At 51.6% G+C, this 22,452-nt stretch overlaps 1 protein-coding gene across 1 annotated transcript in view; it reads left to right on the plus strand.

Moving 5' to 3' along the window:
* Bmp7 (bone morphogenetic protein 7) overlaps nucleotides 1-17,438 on the plus strand; it is a 73,467-nt gene extending 56,029 nt beyond the window's left edge. The window contains exons 4-7 of the mRNA XM_021650101.2: nucleotides 7,111-7,308; nucleotides 11,303-11,379; nucleotides 12,765-12,875; nucleotides 15,485-17,438. Coding sequence (XP_021505776.1) covers nucleotides 7,111-7,308; nucleotides 11,303-11,379; nucleotides 12,765-12,875; nucleotides 15,485-15,634 — 536 coding nt within the window. The 3' untranslated portion in view covers nucleotides 15,635-17,438. The remainder of the gene's footprint in view (nucleotides 1-7,110; nucleotides 7,309-11,302; nucleotides 11,380-12,764; nucleotides 12,876-15,484) is intronic.
* Nucleotides 17,439-22,452: the final 5,014 nt, after the last annotated feature.

Genomic DNA, 22,452 nt, shown 5'->3' on the forward strand with positions numbered 1-22,452 from the left:
GAAGGGTGTTCGTCACACTGGCACTTAGCAGAAACATGATGGTGTCTTATCTTTGGGGTGTACCAATGGTTTTCTTTTTATAGCTTTTAAAAATTATTTTTAAAGTTAGGGCCTCATGCAGCTCATGCTGGTGTCAAACTTGTTATGTAGTTACGGGTTACCTTAAACTTCTAATCTTTCTTCCTCTATCTTCCAAGTGCTGGCATTACAGGCATGCACTACCTGGGCCTGGTTTTATGCAGTGCCAGAGATCAAACCTAGGGCTTTGTGTATACTAGGCCAGAATTCTACCAACTGAGTGCTTCGCCCACAGTTTTCCTTACAATCCAGAGTCAGTGTGGGTCAGAGTGAATATCAGCAGATGCCTCTAGAACATTCCAGAGGATGGATGTTTCAGGTTTGGATGAGGAGTTGTTTGTTTTCACCAATGCTCGTTAGCTTGAGGGCAGCCAAAAGCTACATTTGTGACCGTGCCCTGACTGTGTCCTAATAAAACTTTATTTGATAAAGCAGGCAGTTGGCCAGATGTAATTTGCTGATTTCTGGGTTAGAGTATCTGTGGTATCAACTGTTCCTCTTTTGGCCCATCGCTTAAGTACCCTGGCATTTTGTCCTGGGCCTCATCACAGCACACTTGGCAAAATGGCTGCCTCCAGCTCAGGTCCTCAGGTGTGGAAGGAAGGACTCAGTCAGTGGGTGGGATAAGTAACTCACACTTCTCAACAACAGCCTTGTTAGGGAGGGAGGGAGACACCCAGGCCCAGAACAAGTGAGGCAGAATTCTGGTCTGCAGCCTCCAGGGAAGCAGGGAAGCAGGGGTGAGCGATGAGGTCAGGAGCTCCCTCTGCCCTCTGGACTCTCCTCTGATCACACCTTTGCTCCTCCAGGCCTCTGGGCAAGCCTAGCTGAGCTCTGCTGGTTCTTGCACTGGAGAAAGTGTGTTGACTTGGGTTGGAGGAACTGGGAATATGAAAGATCTAGAGTCTACTATGCACCAGGAAATGAGAAGGCAGGTTCCTAGGACAACCTGTGTGTGGCTGCTTCCCATGGTGCCCAAAATCACCAACCCTGGGCACTCCCCAAGGCCTCACCAGGTGACTCGATAGATGGACTCTGATGAGGCTTGGTAGAAGAATCCGGAAGACAAGTAAACTGAAGTAAGTCATCAGGCAGGACTGGCAAGTACATGTGATAGGTCAAGAAAACGTGGAGCCCCAGCCAGGCTGCAGATCGCACCTCGTGGATCAGGATAGTGACCTGAGGGAGTAGGTAACTCTGCCTGGGTTGGCTTCTGTGCAGTGTCAGGAGCATCGGGCTCCCTCTGACATACATGTCCCCAGACCATGCTGTGTAGCCTCTGAGAGCAGCTGCCCCCCACTGGGAACTGGAAGAGGCTGTGTGTGTGTGTGTGTGTGTGTGTTGCATGTATGATGTGTGTATGTGTGAGTGTTGTATGTGTGATGTGTGTGGTGTGTATGTGTGTGTGTGAGTGGTGGAAGCACTATGTAGTGACTCACATGTCAGCATACAGATTTACACACAAAACACCATTAAAAATACAAGCCCTAACCCCTAAAAAGTCATTTTTACTATTTCTTACTTTTAAAAGGAATAAAATCAACACCCTGGGCTGTGACTTGGTGGAGACTTCCTGTCCTGTTTGAAGCCCTGGCCTTAATTAAGCTCCTCATTGAGAAGTTGTGCGTGTGCAGTGCACACCTGGAGCTCCAGTCCCTAGAGGCAGAGGACAGGAGGTTCAAAGCCAGCCCCTGCTGTATAATGAATGTAAGGCTAGCCTGGGCTACGTGAGACCTTGTCTCAAAGCACAGAACAAGAGAGCAACAACAAAGAGAGCCCCAGGAAGGGCCAAGTCACCTGCCTGTGGCAGGCGGGCAGGTGTGCGTGCCCTTCCTGCCTGCTGTAGCCCTAAGGAGGTCCTTGGGACTCAGTGAGAAAGATAATTCCAGCGCAGGCTTAGACAGAAGATGCCAGTTAAATTTGTGTGACCAGTGATCACTTGTAATGGTTTCAGCGCAGTCCTGTAGGTAGCAAACAGTATTTGTTTTTCTGAAATTAAATACAGTTGGGACAGCCTGCTTCCTCATTTCCAAAACCTGCCTTTTCAAAGGCAGATCTGTGGGCTTGGACAGAAACTCTTGTCCAGCTAACCCTCAGCTAAAATAGAAGTATTTTCTAGTTTTGCCAAAGACACAGTCTTTATGGTTCAAAGTATTATGTGTCTATCGATTTTCTGCCTAGATTAATTAATTCACCCGCTTCTACCCCAGCCCCCACTTCAGTAACCTTGATGGATATTTAAATACAAATAGTCAAAACAAACAATTTTGAGCACTAACTGAAAATGTCACACAGAAGCATCTCAAAGGGAAAAGAATTCTTAAAATTCTTTTTTGAACTGCCTCCTAGTTCAGTATTAAAAAGAATAGTACAGTGTCATGACTCAGGCCTGTAATCCCAGCACTCCAGAGGAGAAACAGGATGATGGTTATGGGTTCAAGGCTGGCCCGGGATATGTAGTGGTGTGTGTGTGTGTGTGTGTGTGTGTGTGTGTGTGCCCCTGTGTATATGTGTATGAACGTATATAGACACACCTCTGTATATAACAGGTCATGGCATCATGATGTAACATCCACCAGCACTGGGCATGACCCAGGGCCCCCTGCATGCTGGGCAAGTGCTCTACCTGGGAGCCACATCTCAATGATTTGTTTTGATTACGTTGTGTATGAACATCTCATAAACCAACTAAGCAGCCAGCTGTAGCTTTCCGTCCAGAGCCTTTTGCTTCTGAGGGGACACGTGACGTTTCTGGGGTGCTGGGTACAGTCTTCTAGAGCACCCTCCATGGGTCCATACCCACAGTGCCCCCTTCCTGCCCTCTTTCCCAGTTCCCACATGCCATGCTGTGGTTTCTGCTGTTCAGCCATTAGGAATAAAGATGCTTTGGCCTCTAATGTGTGGTGTGCAGTGCCGGCTGTATCAGCTGTGTTGGGTGGCAAAATACTCAACAAGGCATCTTGAAGCAGCAGGGGTCTTTGCCTCATGGTTTGAGAGGACATTCTGTCACCGCAGAGAAATTCTGGCTGCTGGTCAGGGTGCACCAGCTGTCAGGAAGCAAGAGAGTTAGGTGCACGCCGGCGCTCCGCTCACTCTCTCACTCAGCCTGGGACACATTCATGATGGTCTCCTCTCTTCAGCTAAACTTCTCAGGAAAGTTCCTCACTGACACTCCCAGAGGTGTGTTTCTGATTCTAAATTTAGCCTTGCTGGCAACCAAGGTGAGCCATCAGTCTTCGTAGGGTGTGTGTACATCCTGCTAAAGGCGCCCCAGCCATTTTCCTGACCCTGCTTTCTGCTGAAGGTAAATGAATGTGGTCCGGTTGTCTTCCAGCCTTTACACAGAAAACCAGACTCTTTCTCCTACATGAGGACAGAATCAGCATTTGCTCCTGCGGGCCAGCTCTGCGTGGGGCCCAAAGATGGCTGGTGCCCACATTCTCTGTCAGCAGCCTCTGGGAGTAGGGGGTGGGAGGAGGTTGGGGGAAGAACCATAATTCCAAGCTCTAGACTTAGTCATTGAAGTGAGGCATTCATGGTGATGGTCAAGATGAGAACGCAAGACGTAGGCTGGCTTGACACAGCTGTGCCACAGAGACCCTGTGTGTGCTGTTCCTTCCATGGGTGGCCCCTGTTTGGAAACATGGTTTCTCTGGAGTCAGTAGCTGGGATAGTTTCTGTGGTGCCATCTTTCTAGCCCCACACTTCTGAGAGAACAGGTTCCTTCCAAACATTAGAACAGCAAGTATGTTTTCTAGAAATTTCCAGAACACCTCTTCCGTGTTTTTTGGCTGAACTGGGTAGTGTCTCTCCCCTGAGCAGTGACAGCGACTGTGCAGGAGGATTAGGTGCCTCTTGTCAAACCATCTTGCACCCAGCCCTGAGGCCAGGGCAGAGTCAGCTGGAGGAAAGCTGCCCAGGTGAAAATTGCTTCTTTAACTAGGAATGTGAGACTAATGGACTCATCCTATTTTACATGGGAGGAAATCAAGGCCGTGAGGGCCGCTGGTGGCGGGTGTGGGTTCTGGTTCCTTCTCAGCAGAGGCTGTGACGGCTGAAGGTGGCTTTGCTGGCAGGTCAAAAGGGCTGCTGGGACTGGGGCCACTCTTGGCGCCTGGATTTAAGGGGTCCAGAGAGGCATCAGGGTTTCAGTCAAGGCATTTTTATTCTGCCCTAAAAGCCTTCCAGGGGGGAAGCACAATTCCTCGGGGCCCCACTTTAATGGTTTCTTTTATAGACTCAACTCTTGTTATAGATGGATGAACTGGGGTGGACCCTGCTCAAGAATGCAGGAGAGCTGGATGCTGACAGGAGGGGAAGGTGTAAACCATGGGGGTTGGGGAAATGCGGTTTTTAAAACACAAACTCTCAAAAACCATTCTAACTGCCGGGACTGAGCCAGGCACTGGAAGCCCGGCTTCCCCATGTCTGACCTGCCTTGGGGTACACTAGCTGATGGGCCAAGGCTCTTCCATCCATCACTTTTGCTGGCCTTGACTCCATCACTGGACTTGGGGGTGTGGTAGCTGCAATGGTGAAGTGCCCCCTGTTTCCCCCCCACCCCCACCCCTACCCCCGCTCCTGCCCCTGCCCCAACAGCCTCCTCTGGGGTCACTCACCCTCTCTCATCTTGTTCTGCCCAGGGCAGCTGGCATTGTCTCCTCTGATGTCTCCCTGCTCTGATGTGACATTTCTTTCTTTTTCTGATCATTTAACCCTTGTCAGGACATAGGGAAATAGACATCGCATTCTTGTCACCAAGGCCTTGGGACAGCCCTGGACCTGCGTGTGAGTTAGCTTTCTCAGTGCTGTGACAAACTGCCCGACAGAAGCAGCTTAGGAAAGGGTATGTGCTGGCCGGTGACAGGAGTGTACAGACCACCGTGGCATCGGAGGTGTGAGGGGGCTGGGCAGGCTGCGTCCACAGCCTGGATCGCAGCCCATGGGCTCTACTGTCTAGCTCCAGCTCGAGGGTAGTCCTCTCAGCTCAGCTAGCCCTTTTGCTTCTGTTGACAATCCCGATTGACCATTGTAGCCTGGATGTTGTTTTCTATACTTAGAACTCTGGTTTCTGGGTTGCTAGGCCCTCCTGGAGTTTCTTTCTCCCGCCCATGCTTTCCAAGATCCCTCCCAATTAGGGGAGCCTGCCCACCCTGTTGCACGCCCTGGACTTTCTGTGGAAGAGAGAGGGCACCTGGGTTCCACTGCCAAGTGTGTCTAGCCCCATGGCTCTGAGCCCAGCTCACACAGCACACATCCCCATGGCTCTGAGCCCAGCTCACACAGCACCTGTTATGCTAAACTTAACGTCCCCTGCCTCAGTTTCCCATCTTTGTAAAGCCTTCATGGCTTTAGGCCACGGATGTACCAGTCTCACAGAACTGCCTTTTTCTCATCCCTTTTTTATAGTCTCTTACAGCAAATTCCTAAAGTTTTCTTCAAAACACACCAGAACCTGCCATGTCCTGGGTCTGAAACTCATTACCGCCACTGTGGCGTTCCCACTGCGGGAAACTGGCTGATGGGTAGATGGGACCTCTGGGGATGTAGTCTCTTGCTCTCTGTGTCTCTGTGCCTGCTTTGATTCTGTCTCTGCTCTCTTTCTCCCCGTGTATATGTGAGAGAGAAACAGACGGGGGGTCTGTACTGGGACAGAGCTCACAGCTTTGCCTGTGTTACATTCTATGCTGACCTAAATCCCATTCCAAGCCTCTTTGTGGCAACTCTCTCAGGCACTCACGTGAACTGGATTTTTGATCCTCCTGCCTCAGCCTCCAGAGTAGCTGGGGGTGACAGACATGCACCTCCAAGCTTAGCCCTTTTTTACACACCCCCCCCCAATTTCATGTGAATCTATTTCCAAACAGAAAATTGAAATCAGTGTCTTTCCAGTGTGAAGCAGGCAGCAGTGAGGGACCAGATGGAGGACGTCTGGGGAAGGGCCGCCGAGAATCTGACCGTGTCTCATGAGGCTCACTTCCACTGTCCCAGGCTGGTCCCCCAGCACCTTCTAGACTGTTCAATGGCATCTGCCCAGTCTCTGGCTGCTGTCCTTCAGCTCGCAGTCTGGTTTCAGGGCCAGCCCAAGGTCATCGTAGAGAACACTCAAAGTCCCCAACCCGGTAGCTCCACTCTCCACAGTCTCTCTTCCTGTCCCACTATGGGCATCTGTGTCCAAGTTCTACAGGCTGGTGGTTCCCACGTACCAGGGCTTTATTGTCGCCATGAAAGGCAAAACCTTGTACCCAGGGTCCCTGGCTATGTGCCTCCCCAACCCCATTGCGGGCTGCTCTAGCTCCTGGCATCTGTGGTGATGTGTGGCCTCTCCTTTCTTTTTCAACAAGCCACTGGCACCTGGAGTGAATCCTGTCCTGCATGGCCTGGCTGTTTTTCAAGGGCTTGCACCTGCAAAGACCTTGTTCAGGCAAAATGCTTGCCTCTGGCCCAGAGGTGATCTGTGCCTCTAGCCTATGCCTGGTTGTCAGCCTGTGTGCCCACTTCTCTCTCCCAGCAGGCTCTTACACTCCTGGGATCCAGCCCTGATCTTCCTGCCAGTCCTTTATTTCTGTAGGACCCTCCACCCATAGTGCCCTTTCCCACTCGGAGCGCATTCTTCACTGTCACCTGGTCTCTCTTCTGGTGGCCTCTCCGTTGTCTCCAGGCTGCTGTCACCCATGCACACAACAGTTTTATTTTCTGCCCCTGGAAGCCTGGCTGACCAAGTAACCGACTCTGGCCAGAGTACAGCATGGCTGTGCACTAGCATGAAAGCCCTGCAGGTCTTAGCCTGCCTCTTCCTGCTTACCTTTCCTTGCTTAGTGTTTGGGTCATCGCTGGGTAATTGTGTGCTGCCTGTCACCCTCCAGGGGTCAACAGAGAACGGGGCACTTCAAAATAGCTCCCAAATTACCCAGATAATCCTTGTCAGATGAATAAATAGCAAATACACGAATGAGGTATGAGGTGAGAATAGAATCATGTCCCCAGCCCTTTCTGTACCCATTCCTCTATGTAATGAATGCTCTTCTGCAGGGCAGAGCATCAACCCCAAGTTGGCAGGCCTGATTGGACGGCATGGACCCCAGAACAAGCAACCCTTCATGGTGGCCTTTTTCAAGGCCACAGAGGTCCATCTACGGAGCATCCGGTCCACCGGAGGCAAGCAGCGCAGCCAGAATCGCTCCAAGACGCCAAAGAACCAAGAGGCCCTCAGGATGGCCAGTGTGGCAGGTAGGCCAGTGCAGGTCCAGGCAGCCAGGGAGGATCAACCCCACAGCACATGCTTCCAGAACACATCAGCCTGTCGCCAGGACGCTCCTGACCAGCATGTAGCTTCTCCAGGGCTCCGGTGACCTCGAGGCAAGGCAAAGGCTAGACACGACCCAACCGAGTGTGTTTGTGAGGCCTCTGAGCTGACTGAACCTTCCCAGGGGATTTTGAGGAAACACCCTGGGGAGCTTGTGCTGTTTAGGATTAAGTGTGAGGCTACCAGGGCATTCCCCTGCCCCCGCCTCACCCTCCTACAGCTCCACTCCAGGTCACCTTGCATTGCACGTGGCTTCTTCCTCTTGTATAAAAATTGATAGTCATTTTATTTCTGAAGTGAGATGGTAGCCTGCTAGGTCTGCCGGACTTACTGATTCTGGGGTGTCCCCCAGGGCCCTGGGTAGATGTCAGTGAGTGGAGAGAGTCTTGTCAGAAATATAGATGGGCATAGTCTTATCTTTCCAGGGCACCCGAATTTAATATTGATTCAGAGGCTCTGCCAGTTTCATTGGCTTTAATTCTCTGTGTACCCCTTTCCCTTGGTAGACATGGCCACTTGCAATCACAGGTTTGTTTTGTTTTGTTTTGTTTTCCAATCTTAAGTAGTAAGTCAGTCTTAACTACTCAGCTATCAATAACTCTTAGCACATATTACACATGTGTAGCATGACATTGCATATCTAACACACACATAAGGAGTCTTAGGACCAGTTCAGGGCTATTTGGGGGCAGAGTTGCCAAATACATATCTAGATGAGTTTTGGTGTTAATTTGCAGAGGGCGGAGAGTGACAGGCAGGGGCCGAAGCTGGGGCCAGGCGGCAGGTGGAATCCTTCCCTGTGGCAGTTGTTCTGAACAAGGTTCATGACCCTGGCCTGGACCTGGGCTGCTGTGCCTGTCTGTCTGTGTTGCCTGCTCTTCCGTCCCTTGTCTGGGAGAGAGTGTTCCGTCTGGCCTGACAGATGGCTGTTGAGTCTGATGTTTCTGACACAGCTATATTCCTAGATGGCATTGTTTACAGACACAATTAAATTACCTGTTGGCTGCAGTTTCTGCTGTGGAGGCTGATGGTGCTGTTTTACTTGTATAAATAAGATGCCGGGTCCGCCTGCCTTGGCACGCAGACCCGGCATGGAGCAATTCAGGGCAGCACAGTAAAACAGGCTAACTGTGGGCGAGGCACAGCCTGCCAGCTGCTGTTTTAAACAGAGTCGCCCGCCTGTTCTCTGCCAGTGGCCTGTGTGGCTTGTGGATCGGGGCAGGCATTGCATGCATGCTCTTCTGCTGGGCGGAGCCTTTCATAGACACCTCTAAGGGTGTGTGAGCCCCCAAGTAAAACAGCGGAGGGCCCTTGTTTATGCTGGGATTGGAATGCCATGGTGGAAACCTAGATATAGAAGCAGTTTGGGACAGGTGGAAATGGTTGTCTCTCTCATCCATATGAGGTGACAGGCCCAGGACTGGGGATGGTGACTGGGGAACTCAGCTCATTTCAGCAGTGCAGAAATAATTCCCACAGGAATGGAGCTGAGAGCTGTGAGCGAGGCAAGGTTGGTCCCACCATGCACCCTGAGGGTACAGAGTCTCATGGCTTAGTCTCCGACTTTTCTCATCAGCCTTTAAGACTGGTGGCTGGGTCGGAAGAGGCCGCTGAAGCCACGGGTGGGTGGAGCATTCTCTTGAGTGTCCTATCTTGAGTTTGAAATCCATCCCAACCATGAGTGGGAGTTTTATGGTTTCAGGCTGCGTGCGGTGTAGGTGTGAGGTCATGCTGGCTGCTCTGAGAAGGGTGTGGGTAACAGCGCAGGGTGAAGGAAGGCTCCATGCAGAATCTGAAACCTCCCAGAGGCCTTTGCAAACCCAGTTGGCCAAAAAGTGCTGGTTAGTCCCATCCCAGCCATCTATGACATTTGCCTCCAGAGTGAGAGAAATGCTGACGGTTAGAAGCTGACCACCCCACCGTGTCCCACTGAGTAGCCATTTCCATAGCTCCAGGACAAGCCCTCACTTCCTCGCATGACAGCTAGTCCATCTAGCTCGGAATGTGCCCACTCCCATAGATTTCAACTCCCTATTCTCCTTTTAAGTTCTTCCAAACCCTGCCTGGAAGTTTAACATAAAAAAAAAAAAAATACCAGGACCAGGGCCTCACCCTGGTTTAGTGAGGCAGCCTGTGCGTGTGCGTAGGCGTGTGCCCAGTGCCTTTGAAGTGCTCACACCTCACAGGATGGGCCACACAAGTTGAATCCTCTCTTGCACGCACATCATCATTTATGGATCCGGCTGCAGACACATGTCCCAGCATGCCTCTGCAGGAAAGTTTCTTTCGTGGGTCACTCCTGCCCCAGGGATCTAAATGCTCCTGAGATGCTGGTAGAGAGCTGGGTCCCCTGTTCCTTCCAGCCCAGCACCCTAGTGATTGGCCACCTTCTCCAGCTGACCCTCAGGTGTGAAAGTCTGAGTACCTGTGCCGCATAGGGCCTTTCAGAGGTAGCTGCGCAGTGGCTGGTACTGCCTGCTGTACTGAGTGGAGTGGGTGGAGCAGGATCAGGGGCAGGGGAGCTGGGTGTCTCCTCTATCCCCTTCCCTTGCTTTTCTGTTAAGAAAGACCTGAGAAGGCTGGGGAGTTCCAACTGCCTCCCTCCCACCCCCGGGCAGCCACAACCCCAGATAGAACAAGCAAGAGCCCATGCTCCACAGCACACCCACAGCCAGCTTCCAATGTTAAACCAAAGATCTTCGCTGGATTCTACCCCTTCCCTGCACGTGACAGACATCATTAATGATCACAGCACTTTTTCTATAGCTAGCTTCAGGATCCTCCCTGACTCAGGACTGGGACGCTGTGGGCAGTGTGACCCCAGCAATCCTACTCAGAACTATATCTCACTCAGGCTGCTTCACCCTGGGCTGAGGAGGTGATCCACTTCCTTCTCTCCCCGAAGAGAGGACGGACCGGGGCTTGTTGGGTGGATAGCAGTAACTTCAGCTTCCGGCTGTGCCCCAGTGTTGAATGGTGCCTTAGAGATCCACGCCACAGCTATTCCAGAAGGTAGACCAGGTGTCCAGCTCTGTGGACTGTGCTCTGATAGTGCCCTGACCTTTGGGTGCTGGAGACAGCCCGGCCTGTGCTCTTTCTTCTTGACCTCAGCCCCGTGCAGGTGGAATTCCTGTGTATCCTGGGAAGCAGACTCTGAAGGATGTCACTTGTCACCAGACACCCGGTGGCCTGTCAGCCCTTGTCAGTGGGTTTAGAGGGAACAGTCATCATGTTTGGATAGTCACAGGGTGTGGGGGGATGAGAAGTCACCTGAACACTTGGGCACCCAGCCTCCGGGGCTCTGTAGTGTAGACCAGGGGCCCAGGCTTTATGGGCAAGGACAGGGGAAGGAAAATCCTGGGCCGTCTCAGGTTAGGGAAAGCCATTAAGTACCAACCATTTGTATAGCTGCAAGGTAGAGGAAGATCCCACAGCTGTGCATGAGGGATGTTTATAAAGTGCAGTCTCTGGCACAAATGCTCCAGACTAACATCCTGGAAGATGTTAAGCAAGATGTTAAGGAGCAAGCTCACTGTTCTTGCTCCTTAAAGAAACTCAGCAATCGATTCTGGGGGCTGTGGGATTTCCCCTGGTTTCTTCCTGGTGGTGTCCCCAACCTTGGTTCTTTACCTCCAGTACCTGCAGGTGCACGAGAATTTGGGGCTCCCTTGGTGGGCCTCTTCAGGCAGAGTGGTCTGGAAGCATGATGTTATGAGAAGGGCCGGGGGCCTCCACTAAAGGGCAGAGGTGACTGGAAGTCTCACAGGTCCTCAAACTAGCTTCTGAGCCATTGCTGCCTGTCAGCCCCTGAATCCAATGGCTGCTCCCCCACTGCAGAACCGAAGGGATGTGAACATGTGTGTGTTTCTCTCTCCTCCTTGGTTTTTTTTTCCCCCCTTCGACTCCTTGTCCATGCAGAAAACAGCAGCAGTGACCAGAGGCAGGCCTGCAAGAAACATGAGCTGTATGTCAGCTTCCGAGACCTTGGCTGGCAGGTAAGGACGGCTGAATCACCACACACTGGGGCCCACTCTGCCCCTGCCAACCACAGGGCTGTCTCCATGGGTACCGTGTGTTCATGTCTTTCCCCTCCCTCGGGACAGAGTCCCACATGTACCAGGCTGGTATCAAACTCACTGTGTAGCCTAAAATGACCTTGTACTTTGACTCCTGTCTCCACCTCCCTGGTTCTGGGATTACAGAAGTGTGCCACCATGCCTAGTTTGTGCTAGTTTGAACAGAACCCAGAGTTTCCTTTATGCAAGGCAAGCACTCTAGGAACTCAGTCTGAGTTTCAGCCCACAGTTCTTGTCTTTGCTGGTGAGCTGTCAGATGCCAGGACCTCAGACCAGAGAGGAAGACTTGGGCTGACCGTATGAGGACATTACTGATGTCCCGTGACACCCAAGGTGTGATTGACTCTTGAATCACCACCCTTCTAAAGTCTAAACTTCAATGTTCATGCACACCCTAGTCCCATCCCACGGCTGGTTGCTTCTTCCACATAAGGCCATGTGTTCAAATCCAGCCCTGGAGAGCCAGCTTCCTCTGCTCTTCCTCTGTCCTGTTCTGTGACTCAGATCAGGAGTTTTTTCCTAACCAAGCCGGCCATGTGGCGGGAGTGAGGGCTCTGCCGTGTCTCACACTCACCCAGCAGGAGCTGACTGCTTACAATCTTTAGAACGTAGCACTTCATGGAACAGCGTGACACAGGGGTGCCCTGCGTGGATTACCTGAGCTACTGTGGGCCACCTTTGCTCAAGAAGGTGTAACAGGCAGGGAAGTTTGGTTTTGATTCACAGACGTGTCCAGTCTTGACAATGGGACAAACGTTGTCATCTACAGAGTTCACTTTGAAATCATACATGCAAAGAAGATGCAAAAAACAAACTAAAACCACAAAACAAAAAAGCAAGAGCCAAAAAACTTAAAAGGTTTTGGCTAAGGTTGTAGCATCATATTAGGTTTCGTTTGCAGCTGTCCTTACCCAGCGAATAAAGGTCTAGGCTATAACACAGACACACCTGGGAACAAGCTGAGGCATGTCACCCCCAGCAGGGACAGGGTTGGTTCTAGGTGTGGTTCCCTGACCCATGTCTCACTTCCTGCTGCTGTCACCTCTGGTCCAGGAGATACAACACAAGGGAGTACCTTCCAGGCCTTGCGTCCTTTTTTATTTTTCCTGCTTTTTCCTTTTGCTGGGGTCACAAAATACCATGCTTACTTTCCTGCCCCTGCTGGGACCCCCACAGCTCAGGAGAGCACAGCCTGAGCCTGTGTCCCCTGGACATGAGGAAAGAGTCCACATAGGGGCAGGGTACTGCCTTTGGCTCTCTGTGGGGTCTAGCTAAGGCCTCACCTTCCTCTCTTCTCTCTGTAGGACTGGATCATCGCTCCTGAAGGCTATGCTGCCTACTACTGTGAGGGGGAGTGTGCCTTCCCTCTCAACTCCTACATGAATGCCACCAACCACGCCATCGTCCAGACACTGGTAGGTGCCTCCTGGGGGCATAGTGAGTGGCTGTTACTGTCTTTGACTCAGACCCTGAGCAGCTGTCCACCCACGTGTGCCATGACTCCTGTGGGTGCCTGATCTACATAAGACTAGGAATTATGTGCTTTAGGCATATAGTGGTATAAATACATATGATCCTTGGACCCTAAAATTCTTTTGTTTCTGTATTTGCTCTAATTTTGAAAGTTAACGAGTTTCATGGGCTCCTGTGCTGCTGTGACCATGAGTCATATGCCTCACTGAGGACTGGGTCCACTCCTGGTAGGGACCATCCTCTTGGGTATCAGCCTGCCATCCTGTGTTAGGGTAAGACTTGGCTGCTGGCTTCTGGTCCTTCTCTCTTACGAAAGGTAGACTTTAGTTTGTTAGGCCCCCCTGGCCCCTTTCAGAGATCATGGCTTTCTTTCCTAGCTTTGAACTTGAACCTTCGGTTCAGTAATTCAAGAAGCTTGATTCTGTTGTCTGCCTTGCGCCAGGAGCAGGAACACTGCAGGGAACAGCCTGATATTCTTGACCCTAGGGCTTTGCTGAGCAGGAGAGGAAATGGGCTGAGCAGATGAGAGAATTTCAGAGGGAGGGAGGGTGTGGAAGGGTGGACAGATTCAAGCCAACCCTCTCTGGGTCCCTGTGGGGAGCCCTGTGATGAGATGAGAGTGGTACTCTGAGCCTGGGGTGAGGCACTGAGTTGATGCTATGATTGCTGCACCATCCAGTCTCTGGGAGACCTTGCTGTCTGCAGTGGATGTTGTCTGGTCTTCTCTTGACGACTGGTCATCCGTGTTGGTTTGAATTATGGTGCCAAAGAGCTCACCCCCTGACTCCCCATTGTGCAGCTCTGTTTGTTATTTAAACTTCTGTTGATTCCACCCCAACTTGTAAGTCCTGGACAGGAAGCTCTTCCATGCCCTTCATTTAGTCCAAGCTTTACCCTTTGGCAGAGGATGGGTCCCCCCATCCATCACTGTCTTGCCTCCTTCTCTCTCTTTCTTCCTCCCACTCTTGTTTTCATGGTTAAAATGATGGCCCCCAGAGCCTCAGGAATGTTAGGCTGCCTCTCTACCACTGAGCTGTATCCTTGGCCCTTAGGAGTCACTGAACTATCCATCCTGGTCTTAATCTCATTGTGACCTTGTGATCCTCCTGCTTCAGATCCTGAGTTGCTAGAATTACAGGCCTGCACTCCAAGGGCAGCAGTAAGGGATATCTAAGTCCTGGTACTAAGTACTAAGGGATATTTAAGGTTTTCTAACATCTTCCCTCCCCCTGGACTATAAGCTTCCAAACTGCATTTGAGATGGAGTTTGGAGCTAGGGACAGAGTGAGTTCTGCCAATGTTGCCTGGGGGACCTGCCCTTCTCCTAGGGCTCTTCTCTAACATTCTTTGTCACTGCCTTCATGGCTCAGGGCAGGGTTGCTGCCATCTCCTGCTTCTGTTAGCCTCTTCCCTGGGGATCCACCGTTGAGGGAGGAGGCCTCCGAGGTCACCTGACCCAGGGGTGAATCCTGGCCTGGGATATCCTAGTGAACCCTTCACAGTAGGAATCAACCCACCCACCTGGGGCTGCATTAAAGTTATTCAAAGAGGAGCAAGTTGGTGAGGGTAAGGGTTTGATATACTGTCCATCAGAAGAGATGGAAGGAGCCACACCAGAGGTCACGGCCATCTGCTGAGATGCATTTGCTTGCCATGCCCATTTGGACTAATGCCCGGAAGTCCACTAACAACAAATCAGGAGCTGGGGGTGTGGCTCCGGAGCTCTGTTGATGGGCTGCTTGCCTAGCATGCACAGAGCCCTGGGATTCAGTCCCCAGTGCTGCATAAACTAGGTGGCTGGGTAGCTTGGGTCTGTAATTCCATCCTAGCGCTCAGAAAGTGGAGGCTAGATAATTTGAAATTCTGGATCCTCTTTGGCTACACAGCAAGTTTAAGTCCAGCCCTAGGAAATAAGAGTCCCTGTCTCAAACAAACCAATAACATGTGAGAAGAACTGAAGCTCTGGCCTGTCTTAGCATTGGGTCCACGTGACTGGTCAGCCAGGCTTCGATAGTCTTGGATGAGTGGTGGCCTCTCCCTTCAGTTTGCTTCACTCCCCACTATTCCCTGCTGCCTACTCCGGGTTCACCTTGCTTGTCGATGGAACTCCCATGGTACCTGCAAGGCATTTGAGTTTTCTCTTGTCTGAACCCCTGCTCTGTGGGGTACACAGGTGCCCATGAGCAAAATAGACCTTATTTATTACTGTGATACTGGGAATTGAACCCAGGACCTTGTTACTGCTAGGCAAGCACTTAACCACTAAGCTACAATCCCATCCCCTAAGACAGAGTGCATTTTTGAATGGGAAGGAGTCAGGGAGGACACTGAGACAGCTCCAGCTGTCTCTTCCAGATCAGATGAGTGTACAGAGACTATGCACTCTGGTTCCCTCTTCTGCAAAGTGGAGGCAAGGCCTGAGCCGAGCTGGTCATGAGATGTGCTCACATGTCTTCCATCTCAGCCAGATAGTAGATGTTCTTTAGAGAAATCTAGACGCATGCAGAAGGCCACAGCACCTCTCACCGTGATTCATGTTGGTGGCTTGCAGGTTCACTTCATCAACCCAGACACGGTGCCCAAGCCCTGCTGTGCACCCACCCAGCTCAACGCCATATCTGTCCTCTACTTTGACGACAGCTCCAACGTCATCCTGAAGAAGTACAGGAACATGGTGGTCCGGGCCTGTGGCTGCCACTAGTCCTCCTGAGAGCCTGGCCCTTTGGGGCCACATTTTTCCAGATCCGTGATGTGTCACCATCTCAGTCTCTCACTGCCCACCTTGGCGAGGAGCCAACAAACCAACCACCTTTCCCTCACCTCCCTGACTGGAAAAATGTAAGGCATTAGAAACCTGAGCGCCCAGTGGCTGGCGAGCACGCCTTCCCACTGGCCCATTATGGACAAGATCCTACAAGCTGCCACAGGAAACAGCTAGCAGGGAAAATGTCTTCCAAGAAAGAGTCCGTTGGCCACATGGTCCCTGCAGTGCCCTACGTCTTTGTGTGGTAATTACAAGCACCCTTCAGCTGCAGCAGGAGGAAGGGCATAGCCAGGGTGGGCGCATGCGTCTGTGCTGAAGGAAAAACAAAGCAGAAGTCCCTGTAATAAAATGTCACAATAAAACCCATGAATGAAAATGGTTAGGATGTTACAGATGTTTTCCTAACAATTTACCCCCGTTTCTTGGTTTATTCTGACTTCATAAACAGAAGCTGGGGCCCGTGGAAGCTGGAGAGGCCCCTCCTTTCTATCTGGTTTCCTTCTGAGGCTGCAGCGCCCTGTGTTTACCAGACCTGCCCAGATCTACCCTGTAGGGAGGGGAAGGAGGATGTCTGCTCAAAGAGGCCAGTGACTGACGGTCTCAAAGTAGGTGTGTTGGGGTGAAGATGGAGGGAGGCATGCACACATGCATGCACACGTGAACCATGCGCAGACTTTGAAATGGCTCTGCCAGCCCCTCAGCCCCAGTTCCTGCCCCGTGAGAGGAAGTCAGTGAGAAAATTCAAAGCAAACAAGCACAGAGGGCAGGACAGAGTGTGTAACCCAATCCTATGTGAGGAAGCCAGGGGATACAGGGTCAGGACACTGTCCTCTTCTCTGGCACCTCTCTGGCCGCACACCAGAGCCAGGTCCTGACCTCCACGGCTGCCTCTCCTCACTCTGAAGCCCGGTCAGAAGGCCCTGCGACAGGTTGGTTCCTCGATCTGAGGGAGACCGCATAAATTCATCTCACGGGTACAGGGCTGTGCTGGCTTAGAAAGTTCCAGAGTGTAACCTCCTCCCCACACTTCCTGCCCCAGAGGGGGGATGTCTGGTCTGTCATGGCTCAAACAAGCCCCAGTCTGCCTGGCTCTGTGGTACCCTAGCTATCCTGCACCAGCTTCCAGCCTCAAAAGCAAAGCTGTGGCGAGGGCTGCCCTGCCTGCCAGTGTTCCCTGGATCCACAGGAGTGAGGTTAGCCAGGCAGGATGCCGTTACCTACGGCCCTGCAGCGTCTGCTCTAGAGGAACCAGTTCTCCACATCGCGTTACTGGGCTTTCTCTTCTGTCCTGTTTTAAGTTTTCTTCTTCAGCAGCTTGGGCTGAAGCTTCCACTCTGCCTGATCGATGGGGGAAAGAGCGTTTCTTCTTGTAATTTGTTTTTTGTGTTGGCAGATCTGGGGCTTTTTGTGTGACTCCCTCTTGGTACACATTTTACCACTCAATAGCCCCAGTCTGCCTCCAGTCAGTGTCTCATGTACATTTAAATGTGTAAATAGTTGTGACAAGACAAAGAAATTATTTATTTCCATCTGAAGCTCTTTTCAAAGGCTCCTCCTGGAGAACAATGGGGCCGCTTTCCTTCAATCTGTTTGTTTTCTTATTTAAGACTATTTATTAACAGTTGGACCGATGTACCCATAGCTGTCGAATAAAGTGGTCCTTAGTGAAAATTCTGTATAAATAGAGTAAAAAGGGGTTTGACTTTGCAATAAAAGGAAACATTTGGTTCTGGTTGTCGGACCCATGTGTGTATTTGTGTCTGTCCCCCACCACCTCCCTCCCGCACTCCTGGACACTGGAGTTTCATCTGCCTCGACCTTGATCTCTACCATTAACGGGACGTTTATCATCCAGGCCCAGGGGGAAGTGGGCGCTCGTCAATATTTGGTGCAGCTGTGTGGGGCTCCAGGCAGGAGAGATGGAACCAAACAACAAATATGAGTTTGGTAGGCTGGATGGCAAAGATCCTTGATTGAATTACAGCCCAGCTGTCAGCAGCTGCTTCAAAGAGGCAGGGGGTAAATTAGCTGTGTTTACTGCTAACATAGTCGAAGGATTTAGTCATCCCAATAAAATAGAGGCACAAGAGAGAAAAGGAGGGTGTATACCCCAAACTTGAAAGCGGCACTGGCCTCACAGCTGGCGTCATTCAGTGCCCGTCACCCAGGCAGTTGGGGGCTGCCCTTGCAGGCCAGCTGTGGAGGTAGGCGGCCCACCGCAGGCCCAGAGAAGGGGTGGGCCCCATTAAGCTTGAAGCAGTGCTCATCTGGCTCCATCTGTCTTTGAAGTGTGCACTAAGGTCACCTGATGGATGTTTCTAGAATCCCAGCCGATACTTGGACAGGCTGCTCTCTCTTCCCCTGTTGACTCAGACGCAGCAGCCGCTCCTAACACGTTCCAGCCCCTTCAATTTCTAAACCCTCCTGTCACTGTCCTGACAATTTAGCTTTTGTTCTGTTTTCCAGGCTGAAGACCAGAGCCACAAACCGGAGGTCCAGATGTGGCCTCCCAGATGTGCCCTATCCTCTCAACCCCACCCCCAGTGGTGTTTACACATTTTTGAAAACAAATTCCCTGCCAATACGTTTGGGCTTCTCGTGCGCGGTCGGCAGAGTGGGCCACCTGGTTTCTCCCCGTCTGCCACTCCTAACTGGACAGAGATACCAGTGCCACTGTCCCCATCACACTCCATTGCCTCTTCCGGAAAGGGGTGAGGTTGGTTGACATCTTAAAAATGGCAGATGGATGTCTATCTGTGCCCAAGTCCCAGAAGGAATAGGAAAATAAAAGCTACGCTGGGAGGTGCGTGAGCTTCAGGACAGGGGAGTGGCTTTTAGTCTTGTTTTAAGTTGGCCTGTTCCCGAAGTAAGCTCTATGGCCGTGTGTGGTAGACCAGATAGACTTATCTCCATTCCCCTTTCTCCTCTCCTGGCTTCTACCTTTCTGCCAAGTGCTGTTTGACGTTGGGCACCAGCCGGTGACAGACTTTGCTTAAAGCCCTCCAGCTAACGATTTCTGAAACACAGGCTCCCAGAGTTGGCATTTCCTGGGTTTGTTTAGGAAGGAGAGATTGTTGATGCCCAGCTTTGATGACCCCCATCCTGGGGCATCCTTACCCAACCCGATATGTTAGTCTCTGAACTGCATGCTCAGCATGAAGTCTCCCTCCTGCCTCCAGATTTCCTGAGGGTCTGCATCTCCAGACATGGCCTTGAACTAGGTTTCCCGTGACGCCTGCCATGGGCAAGCAGCTTACTCCCTGTGGTCCCTCCCCTTTCCTCTCTGGGCCTGGTGACCACTGGGGAGCAGGGACAGTTGTCAGTGCTGTGGGGTATCCTGTGCAGGGTGGAACATTTTTGCTTCCTCTGCAGAGTTTTTGTGGAAGGTAAGTATCAGCGTCTGCTGGAGCCAACATAGTACATTTTTCTATACACTGCGTAGCAACTTTGACCCTACCTGCAGAAGGCCCTTTCTTTGGGAACACTGTATTCAAGGAAGGACGTGTTGGACCTTGCAAGCCTCATAAAGTGCTGCTTCATTGCACTCATCAGAAACCAACACAGAGGCTACACAGATGTTGTCAATAACAAGCGCAATGCCCAAATGCAGGGCTATGCTGAGCTCAGGTTTCTCACCAAGACCCCAGTTAGGTGTCTAGAATGGTTTACCTGTCAGTCATCACCCAGCTCCTCAGTATGCCTGGAAAGGGCTTGGAATGGCCTGTTCCTGACTGCTCTGTGTGGAGAAGACCTGCTCAGGACACATAGAGTACTCGGTACGCGAACAAACAGATCCAGGCTTCAGTAATGGAAGCAGCGCAGGTCCTAATTGTCACGGTGCTGCTGCTCTTCCCTGGACAGGGCCAGACACAACTGTTTGCACACAGCATCCATAGAATGATGTCTCTGGTGGCATGCTGTTCATGAAGTCAATGGACAGCACCTCCAGAGAGTGCGTGCTGCCAGCCCTAGCTGGCGTTAGTCTCTTCCAGGACTCAGCGTTGTTGGGTTGGCTGGTCCCAGCCCACACTCAAGGTGGCGAGAGTTTGCCCCTGCCAAAGACATGGCTGGTGACCTTTTTAGACACTTCCTATTGGCCTGTGGGCCCCATTCTCCTGGCTCAGACACTTTAGTATTCTGCCGCTGGCCTCTCTTGGTTCCAGATTTGAGGAAATAAAAATAGAAGAGGAAAACATTCAGCTCTCCAAGGCTGTTTCGACAGCTGCTTGGAAGGAGGCACGCTGCACCTGGCCAGGAGGGCCATGCTGCCCCCACCGCATCAGCTCTGCTGCTCTCTGTCTCCTGCAGTCCTTTGCATTACCAGAGCAAGGCCCTGACTCTGTGATCAGCTCAGATAAAACACAAGGGCTGACTCGCACCCACAAATCACCAGCTCTCCTTGCCTACCTCAAGTCCGTTTCTACCCACCATCCTGCCAGAGCCCAGGCCTGCTCCACCCTTCCAGGGGCCCTGAGTGTAGTTAGGCCTTTTGCTGTGGTGAGCTTGACTTGATTATTGTCTTTGGGCAAGAGCCCAAGATTTTTATTTTGCCTGGGGCCCCGCAGTTCCTATGCCCAGGGTATAGATTAGGGCACCTATCACCTGTCACCCACCAAGGACATTCTTAGAGTCTGTGAGCTGTTGATGGTGTCCTCGGCGTAACATGCTGTGAACAGCAGGAGGTGAGGTCCTTTTAGGTGAAAATCCAGAGACCAGAAGCTCTCACAGGGGTATTACCCAGGAGGTCCCAAAAGGAAGAAAGCTCTACTCAAGCTAGGGCCTTTGATGGTGGGTAGAAGGAAATGGACAGGGGTCATGTGGAAAGTAGGGGCAGGGCAGAGTAGAGGTGGGGGCTTTTGATGAGCTGAGCTCAGCCACCTAAATTCTTCCTCCCATTACCAAAGTCTCCTAGAAAAGTAGGTGGTATGGAGAAACGGACCTACAGCTAAGAGCATTGGCTGCTCTTGCAGGGGACAGGGTCCTAGCGCCTACATGGCCACTCAAAACAACTGTTTGCTACTCAAGTTCCATGGGATTTGTGCCCTCTCCTGGCCTTCTCAGGCACTGGATGCCTGTGGCACACAGACATACATGCACACAAACACCCAACACATAAACTAATAATTAGTAAGGCCACAAATAACAACAACAACGGCAATAATAATAACAGGATGAGGAGGAATGTTTGGCGCTTGTCCTGGCAGTTTGTGACACCCTTGGAGTTCCTTGGTAGGGATAGCCAGAATGTTTGTTGTCATTCACAGCAAGCCGTGTTCACCATACCTGAGTTTATGGTGCTTCTTAATGGCAAGTGAAAGTTCAGCCAAGAGAGCTGAACTTTCGGCCCCATGGACTGAAGGAGTGGGCCTGCTGGCCCAGGAGCTCACTGATGACCAGTGACATATCCAAGTCATGTCACCACGTGAAAGCTCTCAGCACATAGCACAGCTGACTGGATGTGTTTTGATAACTAGATACCATTATTGACAGGCTGGGAGTCAGGAGATGTGGGTGCTACTCCAAGCAGTCACATGACCTTGGATGGGGCCTTAGTGCTGGACTTCTGGGCCTCCCCCTTCCGATGTCAATGTTAGTCAAGTCACGGGGATGTTGTTCTGCAGCTCTAGTGGTACTGGGCTGTGTTTGGGGCTCATCGGCGAAGTTTCTGAGGTGTGTACAGTATGGGCTCTGAGGGAGCCCCGTCCTTCGCTCCACTCTGTAGCTGCTTCCTGTGCTCTTGTAGGAAAGGAAATAAGTGGGAGTGCTAAGAATGACACAGCCGCCCTTAGCCGCCTGTTTGCCCAAACTCACGTCATTGTTTAATGCCATAAGCAAGCCACGGAGCGCAGACTAAATAATCCGCCAGGACGATTTACGTGAGTGTGGTGGAGGCTGTGGGATGATGGTAAAGGATGGGGGCAAGGAACCCGGCCACCATGAGCTCAGAGGTCTGTACCTTCCTACCTGACCTTTGATGGCGGATGTTCAGTTAAACTAACAGTTTATGCTGCATTAAAAAAAAAAAAAAAATCATTTCAGTCCCCGAAGGAAGCGGAGAATTACACGTTTGAGCACTGACCCTTCCTGACAGAATCCAGAGACGTCCAGAGGTCTGTCTGAGCAGGCTTTGACACGTCCCCTCAACGCGCAGTTGCTTGGTAGCTGTGTGCCTCCACCCCGTGAGGTTGCCCTGGCTGTGGCGTGGGAGCTGTTCGCTCAGGAGTGATGTGAGAGGCGGAGGCATTCTCAACACATTCTTTTCCCGGCTGCCCTTTGGGAGGGGCTGTTTTCAGTTAGAATTCTCTCCAGTCTGTCCAGCCCCCACCCCCACCCCCACCGCCATGGACAAGTGCTGCTCTTTGTTTGACCTGCTCAGAGTGTTGGTGATGGAAAGAATGACAGGTGACCTGGGCCTCCGTTCCAGCATGTCCTTTGAGTGGTCCCTAAAATAATACCATTAGTGGGCCGAGTTAAGGCTGCTTATCTCTGGAGGGGCCTGGTGATAATGTGAATCGGGTTCTCATGGAATGCTGGGGCCCAGATGGAGAAAGCAGCTGTGAGCCCCTGAAGAATGGGCAGGTCTTAGCTTCCCTGTCCTGATGACATTCCGAGGGGTATGAATAGTCCAGCACTAAGGCCCCATCCAAGGTCATGTGACTTCGACCCCGGCATGTGCAGCGTGATGTTGGCAGCATGAGTGTGGACACACCTGGCATGCGACAGACACCTTGAACCATTTTGCAGTTCTGCCCACA

This window comes from Meriones unguiculatus, chromosome 4, assembly GCF_030254825.1.
Source record: "Meriones unguiculatus strain TT.TT164.6M chromosome 4, Bangor_MerUng_6.1, whole genome shotgun sequence".
NCBI lineage: Eukaryota > Metazoa > Chordata > Mammalia > Rodentia > Muridae > Meriones > Meriones unguiculatus.